General features: G+C 37.8%; 1 protein-coding gene across 8 annotated transcripts in view; it reads right to left on the bottom strand.

Annotated features, from left to right (window-relative positions):
* ST7 (suppression of tumorigenicity 7) overlaps window positions 1-13379 on the bottom strand; it is a 233750-nt gene that overhangs the window by 30982 nt on the left and 189389 nt on the right. For 7 of the 8 annotated variants that reach the window (XM_078059492.1, XM_078059493.1, XM_036077126.2 and 4 more), the window contains 2 exons: window positions 7030-7102; window positions 5476-5578 (listed from right to left, as the gene is read on the bottom strand). The exons of the other annotated variant lie outside the window; for it this stretch is intronic. In XM_078059492.1, coding sequence (XP_077915618.1) covers window positions 5476-5578; window positions 7030-7102 — 176 coding nt within the window. The remainder of the gene's footprint in view (window positions 1-5475; window positions 5579-7029; window positions 7103-13379) is intronic. 8 annotated transcript variants of the gene reach the window in all.

Here is a 13379-nt window from a genome sequence, read left to right as displayed (position 1 = left end):
CAAAACAGTATGGAGGTTCCTCAAAAAATTAAAATAGTGGGGTCCCTGGGTGGCTCAGTTAGTTGGGTGGCTGCCTTCGGCTCAGGTCATGATCCCAGGGTCCTGGGATTGAGCCCCATGTCGGGCTCTCTGCTCAGTGGGGAGCCTGCTTCTCCCTCTCCCTCTGCCTGCCGCTCCCCATGCTTGTGCGCACTCTCTGTCAAATAAATAAGTAAAGTCTAAAAAAATTAATTAATTAATTAACATAATACTGCCACATGATCCAGCAATGCCACTGTGGGTATTCAGCCAAAAGAACTGAAAACAGGATCTTGAAGAGGTATTTGCTCTCTGATGTTTATTGCAGCATTATTCACAATAGCCAAAAAAGTAGAAACAACCTAAATTTACATCAACAGATGAATGGATAAAGAAAATGTGATATACACACACAATGGAATATTATTCAGCCTTAAAGAAAGGAATCCTGTCCTGTGCTGTGACACGGATGAACCTGGAGGACATTATGCTAGGTGAGATAAGCCAGTCACAGGACAAATACTGCATGATTCCACCAGTGTGACATATCTAAAGTGTTCAAACTCATAGAAGCAGAAAGTAGAACAGTGGTTACCCGGGGCTGGGAGGAGGAGGGAGAAATGGAGAGGTCCTGGTTCAATGAGTATGGGGTTTCAGACATGCAAGATGAAAAAGTTCTAACAACCACGTGCATACAGTTAACAATACTATACTTCATACTTAAAAATTTATTAAGAAGGTAGATTTCATGATATGTATTATTTATGATAAAAAATAAGGAAGTAAATCATCCAGAAAACAGTTACTGAGAATATTTTAGAGTGTTTGAAGGCACAGGGCTAAAAGACTTGGACTTTAATGTTAAGTTAGAAGATAGCCTTTTTTTTTTTTAAAGATTTTTTAAATTTATTTATCTAACAGAGAGAGAGATAGCGAGAGAGGGAACACAAGCCGGGGGAGTGGGAGAGGGAGAAGCAGGCTTCCCGCGGAGCAGGGAGCCCGATGCGGGCCTCGATCCCAGGACCCCGAGATCATGACCTGAGCCGAAGGCAGACGCTTAACGACTGAGCCACCCAGGCGCCCTAGAAGATAGCCTTTTTAAGGTCAAAGAACCATGAAAATCTGATGATCCTCCTCCAAAAAAAATAAATATACCCCCCAATACCCAACCACAAAATTCAAGTTTAGAGCCCCAGGTTAATTTTTAAAAAATGTATATGCTGTGTGACTATGATTCCTAAGTATTAAAAATGCATGGGAAAATAAGGCTAGAAAGAGTCTTAAATCGGATTAGATGATAGGACTATGAAAAATTTCTTTATACTTTCTTCTAATATAGAAAGAAATTTATTTTTATACCACCACTACAGAGGGAAAAAACAAAATCTAATACTGTCTGTAACAAACCAGTAAGTTAGTCTTGTTTTGGAAAGGTGTCAGAAAATGAAATTTATCTTTAGCACCCTGAAGGAGTTAATGAAACATCCTCTAAACCGAAAAGGGGTCTCTTCACAGGGAAAGACTTGCAGTGTAGATACAGCATACTAAGAGTATGTAGCATTAGTGATCCTTGCAGAGTGATGAATCACCATCCTCCCATGTAAATCTCGACATTGCTAATGATTTCTTGGCTAGGACACCAAAAGCATAGACACCAAAAGCAAAAAAAAACAAGTGGGACTACATCAAAATAAAAGGCTCCTGTGCTGCAAAGGAAACAAAATAGATCAGGGTAGGTGGGGAAGCATATTTGCAGGGAAAGCAGAAGGAAAAGCTAAAACAAAAAAATCCAATAAACTATAACAATATACAGATGAAGATATAGAACAGAGATGAGCATGGCCTTCATTTGTCCAGCAACTTAAGTGAAATTTTATTTTAATATCATTAAATGGAAAACATCCTCTAATGGTTTAGAGATTTCATCCTTTTGAACCATGTACCCAGTTCTTAGAAAACAGCAGCATCATTAAGATCCTAAAACCACTAGTCATCCTCAAAAAGGGGAAAAGAGTAATTCTGTAATCAATTCACGGTAGTGAGAGATCACAGAGGGGAGAGACTGATTCTGGGATGAGGAATGAACAGGTTTCCCGGTGGTGACTTTTAATGGTGGGGGTGAAGGATGAGTAGGATATCCTCAGAGGAAGCAAAGAGGGAAGAGGAGGAGAACGTTTCTGGAACAATAAACAGACTGTTGGAAGTAGCTAGAAAAACTGAAAAACAAGTTGGGTCATATTTTAAAGGATGTTGAAGAACCTTTCAAGTAGTTTATATCCTCCTTTGTAGGGTTGGGGACGCAGCTGCAGTTCCTCAGGAGGGGAGTCACACAATTCAGTTTATAATAATGAGCCTACAGGCTGCTTCCTCCTTATAATCTGCTGCAATCGAAAGCCTCAGAAATCCTTGTGTTTTAGATATACCTGACTACTTAAAAGGCTCCCTTCAGAATAGAGGCCCATGGCTTTTTACTAGTTTTTATTTACTTCCTGGTCCTGAGGTGTGTTTAGGAGCGAGACTCCCTACTCTGCACATTTGCAGGTGAAAAGTGTTCCTAAGAGTAACCCTTCTGGAGTAAATAATTGGTATTTTTCCACTGGATGTTGAAATATTAACTATGTACCTCTGCTTAATAGAATACCAGACAGACCTAAGCTGGACATTCATGGAAGGCAGTTCTCAGCTATTTTATCTGGTATTTTTTCTCCTTCTAACAGACTATAATTGGGTAAAACGGCACGTAGTTGCTGAAAATTCCTGTGGTAGGCCACTGACGACTTCCTGTGATAGAGAAAAAGAAGGCAAGGAAGTGTTTAAAATAGGAGAGTATCTTGACGAAATATGAATTGTCCACGAGTGCCTTGGGAAGTCACGTGCCCGCCATCATTTGAAGGCTTCAAGTCTAGGCTGGTCCGCAACTTGGTGGGATGGTGGGGGGGCTGTGGAGGGTGATATTGAAGGGTTTGAGAACCCAGAACCAGTTCAGGCTCTGTCATTTACTAGCTGTGTGACCGTGAGCAGGTCACTTCACCTCTCCAGACCTGCAGTGCCCTCATCTGTGTAGCAGGGCTAATAGTCTGATACACCTCACAGTGTTGTTATGCAAAATAAATGAGAGGCATATGTAGTTCACTTAGTACTGTGCTTGGCACACAGTAAACATGCAATAAAAACCAATATTAAAAATAATCATCACGATATCATTATGAGGAGAGATTCAAGCTGAGGATGGGAAGGTGTCCTAGATGATCTCTGAGGTCCCTTCTTACACCAAGAGTCTAAGAGTTTATATCTTTCACTGATGTCTCATTAGAATTAAGCCTACCTTCTGCCTGAAAAGGCACCAGTGTGTGTGTGTGTGTGTTTACTAAAGTATTAGCAAGCAGCCCAATAAATAGGTCATGTATAAAGGATGTTTATAACAGCCTGCAAATAGTACACGTACGTACCAGAGGTTTGTGGTTAATTCTGGACATAATTCTGAACAGTGATTCACAGGGCCTTTTCCCCATGGAAATGTCAATAGATGAAGACGATCTAGAAACAAGTTTTCCCTCAGCACAATCACCAACAAAGCAAAGTGTAGAGAATCGGTTTACCTATGTACCCTATCTTTTCTCCAGTCAACAATTAAAGAGTAGAGTGAAATCAAATATTTCAAATGTTCCCACTTTTAAAACGAATTCTATTTTGCAGGTAGAGTGCTAGCTGACTGAGTCAAATTCTTCCTAGGTAGCCTTAAACTATTTCTTAGGGCTTTTAATACTCTTCTAGAAGCTCAGTCAACCATTTAAGACCCTTATCATAGAATTATACTACAGCTTCAACTAAAATATCTAACCAGCAAGTACCAGTTTCCTATCTCATGCACTAAGATTACAAAGCTCTGCTAAAACTGGAAGAGTTAGGACCCAGTTTCCAGATTTGAGGGGCCACCAACAAGTCCAATAACAATTTTAATATTTTATGAACATATGATGTTCAATTTTTCAAAGAACTTTGACTGTATTATCTCACTTGGTCTTTATCACAGAAGGTAAGGTTTATATTTTTATCTTCATTTGAAAAAATGAGGGAAAACTTTGAGTTCAGAGATGCTAAGCCCCCAGCTCCCATGGCTAATAAATGACAGAGCCAGAACTTGAACCCAAGTTTTTTCTAGGACTCTACTGCTCAATGCTACTTCTAGAAGAGCTTATTTATACTCATAGAATAACTCTGTATTGAATATAGCATTCAATAAATATTAATTGATGACCTAAGTTGACTGTAATTCAGGACAATATTTTCATGATTAGCTTTAAATTTTAATCGAATTTGAATGAACATTTTTAACTTAGCCAGAAATACATTAAATAAAGAGATGTTATACCACCCCATCTATGATACCTAAGTCTACAAGTACTATGTTGGTCATTATCCACTGGAACTAGAGTGGATAACTATATCCTTCACTGACTGTGGCACTGGGCACCATTCTTCAGATTTCTGTTTTGTGAGAAAATGAGCACGACCCGAGTCAAAGCTCAGAAATGATGTTAGGTCACCTACCTCTGTCACTGTGAATATCAACAAAATAAATTAAAGTAGGTAACTCCACAAATCCTCCCATACACACATACATGCACACATGCACCACCCTCTTGCTACACAGTACTGCAAGAAAACAAAATAGCCTTCCTTTGTCATTTTTCACCAGTGAAAGTCTTCCTCAGAAATCTGAAAGCAATCTATGCCTGTGGTACCCTGTATGAATAGTTTCCCAAAGGTCACAATGTGCTTTATAACACTGAGAAACTGAAAATAGCACTCAGCAAGGTGCCTATCACATAGCAGGTACTCAAATATAGGTAAATCATAAATACACATCCATCTCCTAAATAAAAGATTATAGAAACATCCTCTATCGTGATTTGACTCCTTTTTAAAATCAAATTCAGGAAAATAAATATATGGGAAATACTGGGTATTTATAAATCGGTCAATCATGTGGTTAACAATTAAGACAAACATTTCCTACTACATATTCCTCCTAAAATGGCACTCACAAAGCACTCAGAACGTCTTAAATCAGTATTTTTTTTTTTACCATTTATATTCAAAACTAGGTTCACTTCCCGAGTTGGGTCTAAGTAAGATTGTAACTGGTGTGAAATTCCTATCAAATGCATCAATACTCTTGGGATCTCTGTATTTTGCCAATTTCAGGCTTCCTGGCCTGACCTGCCTAAGCCAGGTCTATCAATTTACCCCAATTACAGAAAGCCCCCAAATCGGCACAAAGCCTCTTGAATGTAGCTTTTGCTTAAAAATGAAGCTAACCATGGACTATATAGGGCCTCAATGTTCATCGGCTGCAATTCACTTTTTTATACTGGGTGTATTCGAGACATGACATTGTGGTCACCGAACTCTCTGCTATCATAACGAGTTCCTGTGGGGATTCCACAGACTCACTTTTGGCACGTGAGGATTGAATTCCACAGCTCTATGAATGGCCTCTACTGCATTCATCTCTGCTGTGCTCAGCCCCCGCCGAGATGCAGCCTCGGGAGAGAATCTGAAAAGCAGAAAGACAAACACCATCCAGTTGGGACCACTGCTTGGGCATCAACCCGGAAAGGCGTCTACACGTCAAGGGCCCATAAAACCACAGCGAGCCAATGGCATGAGCTCTCCAAACCTCCACTACACGGAACCTCTGAGCGACCCCTCAGACCGAGGCCAACAAAAACCCCAGCAGAAGCAGAAAGCGTGCTTGCATCTAATCTTGGCAGGAATTAAATTCAGCTGTCAAGTCTCTCTGTCTAAATAGCTAGTCTAAATTTTCTATGAGGTACCTGCTTAGGTCAGGGGAGGGGGTAGGACTGACGAGGGCAGACAGTGTAGGAAAAAGAGAAAACTAGGTTACAGAAGAGCGTACGTGGTTAAAAACAGAACTGGGGAGAATTTTAAAGGAGGCTCCCAACCCAATGTCAGTGCTGCGATGCAGCTTCCACCACAGGCCAGCCTGCTTGGGGCCGTTCCGGCAGGGGGTGTGCGTGCCCAAACTGCGGGCGGGACACCTGCCCAAGTGAATGAAAAAAACCAGACCATGCAATCTCTTTCTCACCTCACACCCAGGGCTAACTCCAGAGCTGTGCTTGGCAGGCAGACACCACAGGGGAAGCTGTGACAACCCTGGCCCTGCCCTCCCAAGCTGGAGTCGCTGTGTAGGGAGAAAAGATGTTGCAGTAGGTACTGGCGATCTACAGGATAAAAAAGAATGAAAGAAAATTACTTCGGTCTTGAAGTGCACACACACTTAACAGCAAACCTGTCTGACAGAGCAGAGGCTGTTTTCTTTTCCTGTTATCTGCTTTTCGGTGCTTCAGAGGGATTGATTGTATCGGGGAAACGTAAGCATTTGTGAACTCAAGAACAGTGAAGCCAACTGTTCTCTTTCACCTGCCAGTCATCTCGGATGTGTATGGAAATTCTCTATGCCAAAGTCACCTGCCTGAATAAAAGGGGCAAATGTCCCGCTGAGATGACAACTCAAAGCAAACGGACCCTGGGTGGGGGGTTAATTGGGAACTGAGGAGTCAAAGAATGGGAGATGATCAACCCCTCTGCATCTCACGTGTTTGTTAGGACTACTACCCAGTCTTGGACTGCCGAAGGAAGAGGAATACGCAAAAAAATGAATAAAAGGAAGGCATTTTGTGTAAGTCCCAAGCAGGCCTTTCGGTATCTACTGTCTGGCAAAAAAAAAAAAAAAAAAAGTCACCTCAGAGGTATGGAATTTCACATAAATCCCTCTTTAGGGACCCACACACCCTTACAAAACCTGGGGATATATATTCCCTCCTTCTAGTAGTGAAAGAAAAGATCAGCAGGTTTTAGAAAATGCATGCTCATAAGCAGGGGTCTCAAAGACTAAGAGAAACTTCCAGAGAAAGCCCTCAGAGGCAACACACCTCCTTCAGTCGGGTCAGACATTTAGTACCGCCCAAGCCATTCTCCACTTACTTGTCAGAGACAGCCCTTGCTTTGAGCAAGGCAGCTGTATAGCATATTGTTGCCGACTTTGGTAAGCTTATATCTGTTAGAGAAAAAGAAAGTAGAAACTCTTAGAAGTTTGCAGAAATAAAGAGCAATTATTTTTAATCCACTAGCATTTTAATCATGTAAGTCTAACAAAGCATAAATTAAGAATATTTTAATGCATACAATACACAGCTGCTTCTTATGTAGCTGGGTAGTATGTGAAACTAAGGGTAATTCATATTTTTGTAAATAATTCACGTTTAAAATCCACCAGCCTGACTCTTGAGCAATCATCTTCTATTTAAGACATGGATTTTCATGTATTGAGCTTAATTAATCAGACAATAGCTATAAATTTAAATATTACAGGAATGCCCTTGATATCATAAAAGGCAGATTAGGACCTCTATGTCTCTCATAAAAAGTTCTCAACAGGCGTATGAAATGCTAATGTGAAGAAAAAATATTACCTGGATCTTTTTTAAAAAAAAAAACCACACCTAAATAAATTATTTTTTAATGGTCAGATTTAAACAAGATTTCCTTTGCATTAAATTTTAATAAGTTCATATTCAGTTTTTTGTTGAAAAGGTAACACATTTATTATATATAACATATATGAAAAATCTTTATATATAAGGATATATATGTGAAATCTTTAGAAATCTATACAATTTTTGTTCATTCATATAAAGCCTAATTTGTTTCTCCGAGAAACAGTTCCTCTCGGTCTGTACAGAAAATTTCACACGGAGAGGTGGGAGTGGGTAACAGATTCAGATAATTAGTTTAAAGGGAAATAAAACTACAGGGTACAACTGAGAATAGATAAATTCAAAGAGGGTAGTCTCTTTTGGAGAAAAATTTGTGTTTAAATTATAACCCTATTTCCTACTGGATAGTATTTCTTTAACACTGAACCAAATATACTATGACAGAGAAATGCCATCTTAATTCAGACCATTCCCAGGGCAGCAAAATCCACTCTAGGCTGGAGAAACTCTTACCACCTGGAATGCTCTGCCAGTTTCTTCACAGGGCTATTTTCAACTTCAAAAGAATTACATTACGGTGGAATTTAAGAAACAAAACAAAGGAGCAAAAAGGAGAGAGAGACAAACCAAGAAACAGACTCTAAACTATGGAGAACCAACTGATGGTTACCAGAGGGGAGGTAGGTGGGGGGATTGGGGAAATAGGTGATGGGGATTAAGGAGTGCACTTGTTATGATGAGACCGGGTGTTGTATGGAAATGTTCAATCACTATATTGTTCACCTGAAACTAATATAACACTGTATGTTAACTAACTGGAATTTAAATTAAAACTTAAAAAAAAGAATTACATTACAGTAAGAATGAAAAGGAAAGTCCCATAACTAGCCAACAGACAGCCACAGAGGAAAATAAGGTCATAAAAGAAAAACAATCCCTAATCCAGTAATAAGTATTTATCACCAATCCCAGCAAGAGGAATTTCTCTTTGAAGGAAATTTCAATGCCATTGATAAAAAATAAATAATCATAGAAAATACCAACACAGAACTGAAAGGGAAACCTGTAACCCTCATCTCATAAATTATATTCAAACAAAATTTCACCACCATATGCATAGTGTAAAATGATGTGCTTATGACTAAGAAGAAAAAAAGAATGTCAAATACTCATGGATTTGTCTTGCTGCTTTTCCAACATCTAAACATTTAACTGCTTCCCGGTGTGGGAAATTAATCCAAGAATCAAATATCTTCTTTACTAGGTTCCACTCATTGATTGTTATTGGAAGGTAATAAAAACTGCAGATAATACCATTCTACTTAAAAGTTCAGACCTTCTTTTAAAGTTCAGACTTTTTATTTAAAAAGTATCCAAGGCTTGTTTCCACTCTTCTTGGTGTGATCTGTGTTCCTTCTGTGTCAACCTAGCAGCTTTCCATAAAGTAGGGACCAATGAAAAGTCCAAGAAAGGAGTTGAGGCTGAAGACAATGAACATAATTATCTGAAGCTGGCAACACACAAGATGGAGCCTCACTTGATAAATTAAAGAAAACCTGTTGTTAAGGATTTGGCTTCTCAATGAGAAAGATCAGATTGTGTTTTGATGGTTACCTAAACAAGCAAAGTGACATATTCACTCAGTTGGAAATGCAGAAAAACATACAACTGAGGTGTTCTGCAAAATACTACAGATGTCCAATCAAAAGTGATCTTTAATCCAGAACCAGGCCCCCTCTTGCCCATGAACAGGATATTCACAACTAGAAAAATGCAACAGAATTCTGCAACATTACAACTACTATAGTGCGTTTTTCCCATAAAATTTTTTTAACCCTACTGCTTCACTGTATGTAAAGAAGGTGGTATATGTGCATAGTTGTAATGCTTAAAAACTAAATAACCAAAAATATACTTTAATCAATATCAAATGGGAAGTGGGAGAAATGTAAATACTTCATTCCCCACTAGTGGCATGTTGATTCCATTTGTTTTCTTTTACTCGAGTAAATTATTTTGCTCTCACTGTTTAACAAAAATAAAAAATAGCAAAAAAAATTCTTGCATAATTTGTTTATTTAGATAGTTTCAATGTTTTCCTTTTAATTCTGTCAAAGCAATTAATCTATCTGGTAATGGCAGTTGCCTCTAAGAAGTGATGAATCACTCTAAAGAAATCGATCCTCAGTTTCCCTGTAGGTAAAGCTTCTTGTTGTTCACATAAAGTTTTTGTTTACAACAAATTTTTTTAAATGATGCTTATCTTTGACAATAAAAGCAAAAGCATTGACATTTTGCCTACCCCAGCAATTCCACTTCTGAGACTTTTTCCTAAGAGAAATAATCACAACTGTGTATGAGGATTTAGCCTTAAGGATGTTGATGACAATATTGTTTCTAATGGTGGAAAACTGGAAACAGCCTAAATGTCCAATCACAAAAGTTTAGTTAAGATGCTGTACATCCACAGGGTACAATTCTATGTAGTCATTAAATCACATGGACGAAAAGTATTTAATGATCTGGGAAAATGGTGCATTGCCGTACCTACATAGTAAGTAAAACAAGTTTACAAAATTATGATCTCATATATTTTTTAAAAAGCATTTATATGCACAGAAATAATAAGACTGGAATTATATATACAAAATATCAACAGTATTTTTGAGTGGTGGGATTAGAGGTAATTTTTTTCTACTGTTTATCTGTATTTCCAAAGCTTCCTATGATGTACATGTAATAAGTGATTTTTTAAAAGATAACAATGATGCTATCTAGAAGAATTCTGTTCTACAAACTGTTTGAAGCAAGTTCATGAGCAAATACACTGGTGAACCAGACAGAGCACAGACAGACAAAGGTAGAACGTACATGAAATGAAGTCTGACCAGAGATCTACTGCCTATACTTACACACCCTTATGAAAGTTAGTGTGTTCCTTTTGCAGTGTGCATTCATTAACCACATTTTAATCTAGTAGCTGGCTACCATTTTTTTTTAACTGCCTAACATTTAAATCAGAGGCAAGAACTGCATGTTTTAGCTCACTTTTAAGAAATAGCATATATACTACCTTTAGGGGAAAGCTCGTTATGATGGGCTGCTTGCTCGTAAGACTACCTCTTTCATTTCTTTAAAAAAAATACTTTGACTTGGTTGTTGTTGTCTATTATAAGTTTGAAACTTATTATTTTGAAATAATTATAGGTTCACAGAAAGATGTGAAAAGAGTACACAGTTCTGTGAATGCTTCCCTCAGCTTCCCCCAATGCTGACATCTTACATAACTGTAGTATATCAAAAACCAAAAAACTGACATTGGTAAAGTACTATTAAGGAAATTACAGACCTTGTTCCGGTTTCACCTTTCTTTTACATGCCTTCATGTGTGTGTTTAGTTCTATTCAATTTTATCCCATGGCTAGATTCAATCAACCACCACCACCATTAAAATACACAACTGTTCTGGGACACCTGGGTGGCTCAGTTGGTTGAGCGTCCGACTCAAGTTTTGGTTCAGGTCGTGATCTCAGGGTTCTGGGATGGAGCCCCACGTCAGGCTCTATGCTCAGTGCAGAGTCTGTTTGAGATTCTTTCCCTTCCCTCTCCCTCTGCGCCTATCCCTGCTCATGCTCTCTCTCTCCCCCTCTCAAATAAAATCTTTAAATAATAATAAAAAAATACACAACTGTTCCAAAGGAACTCTCTTGTGTTACCCCTTTATTTGTACCCTTCCCACCCATACCTGTCACCTGGTGATCACTAATCTGTTCTCTGTCTCCGTAGTTTTGTCTGCCTGTCATGATTTTATGCTTTTACCACTAGGGAAATGGATAAAATGGTAAGGGAAACAGAGTGGCTAACCGTAGTGATGAAAACAAGTAGTATCAGAGGTTTTGAGCAGGGAAAAAACAAAAATATCAGCTGTTTTCTGATACTGCTTATTATTTATTCAGAAATTTTATTTTGAGGAAGGAACTTCATAATCATTCTCAGTCCAATTTTGTATGAACATGCTCTAACTATGCAATCCCTGTCTTTTGTAAGTGCCATGTAGCTACATTACCAAAAAGTCCTTCTAAGAATTAGAATCCAGACAGTCTCTTCAACAAATGGTGTTGGGAAAACTGGACAGCTACATGCAAAAGAATAAAAATGGACCACTTTCTTGCATCATACATGAATATAAACTCAAAATGGGTTAAGGACTTAAATATGAGACCTGAAACCATAAAAATCCTAATAGAGAGCACAGGCAATAATTTCTCGGACACTGGCCATAGCAACACTCTTCTAGATATGCCTCTTCAGGCAAAGGAAGCAAAAAGCAAAAATAAACTATTGGGGCTACATCAGAATAAAAAGCTTCTGTACAGCAAAGGAAACAATCAACAAAACTCAAAGACAACTTCCTGAATGGGAGATATATCTGCAAATAACAATATCAGATAAAGGGTTAATATCCAAAATACATAAAGAACTTACACAACACAAAAAGCCCCAAATAATCCAATCAAAAATGGGCAGAATACACGAACAGACAATTCTCTAAATAAGATACCCAGATGGCCAACAGATACATGAAATGATGCTCAACATTCTAATCATCAGGGAAATGCAAACCACACCTGTCAGAATGGCTAAAATCAAAAACACAAGAAACAAGTGTTGGCAAGCATGTGGAGAAAAACGAACCTTCATGCACTGTTGGTGGGAATGCAAAACAATGCAGCCCCTGTGAAAAACAGTATGGTGGTTCCTTAAAAAATTAAAAATACAATAATCACATGATTCAGTAAATCCCCTACTGAGTATTTACCCAAAAAATATGAAAACACTAATTTGAAAAGATAGATGCACCCTTATGTTTATTGCAGTACTATTTGCAATAGCCAAATTATGGAAGCAACCCAAGGGTCCACTGATAGATGAATAGATAAAGAAGATGTGGTATATACATACAATGGAATATTACTCAGCCATAAAAAAAAGAATAAAATCTTGACATTTGCAACAACATGGATGGATCTAGAGAGTATAATGCTAAGTGAAATAAGTCAGTCAAAGAAAGACAAATATATGGTTTCATTCATGTGGAACTTAGAAAACAAAGAAACAAAGGAAAAAAAGAGACAAACCAAATTACAGACTCCTAACTATAGAGAACAAACTGATGGTTACCACAGGGGTGGTAGGTGGGGGGAATGGATGAAATAGGTAAAGGAGATTAGGAGTACAGTTATCATGATGAGCACCGGGTAATGTACAAAATTACTGAATCACTATACTGTATACCTGAAACTAATATAACACAGTATGTTAACTATACTGGAATTAAATTTTTTTTTAATTAAGAAAAAGAATCCAAGAATGAGAAAAATATTAGCTACAAAAAATAATGTTATTAGCAAAGGAGTATGTTCAGGGAAGTCATTATAAAAACAGCTGTGAAACTTGCCTAGAGATCAAATGGATCATATTTGAGCTGAAGGTTAGAGTGCTCCAGGAAGAGTGATTTAAAAAAGAAAGTAGATGCCATGTAATATATAGTATGATTAAGAGAAAAAATATTCTTAGATAATGACACAGATATTTGCTGTTATAAAAGAATTAAGGGGAAAAATAAAAAGAAGCTTCAGGAAGAATAAAACAAATCCAAACAACCAAATAATTCAAATATAAAAAAGAAAGAAAAAGAAAGGAAATAATGACATAGCACAGAATTCCAAAAACAAGGAATGCTAAATAAGTATTTCTCACTAGCAAAGCTGAACTCCTGGCTTTAGTTTAAATTTCCTTCCACTTCTCGGCCATCTTTTGTTTCATACAGGTTCCTTT

This window comes from Halichoerus grypus, chromosome 12 (assembly GCF_964656455.1).
Source record: "Halichoerus grypus chromosome 12, mHalGry1.hap1.1, whole genome shotgun sequence".
Classification (NCBI taxonomy): Eukaryota; Metazoa; Chordata; class Mammalia; order Carnivora; family Phocidae; genus Halichoerus; species Halichoerus grypus.
This window is presented reverse-complemented; position numbering and strand designations above follow the sequence as displayed.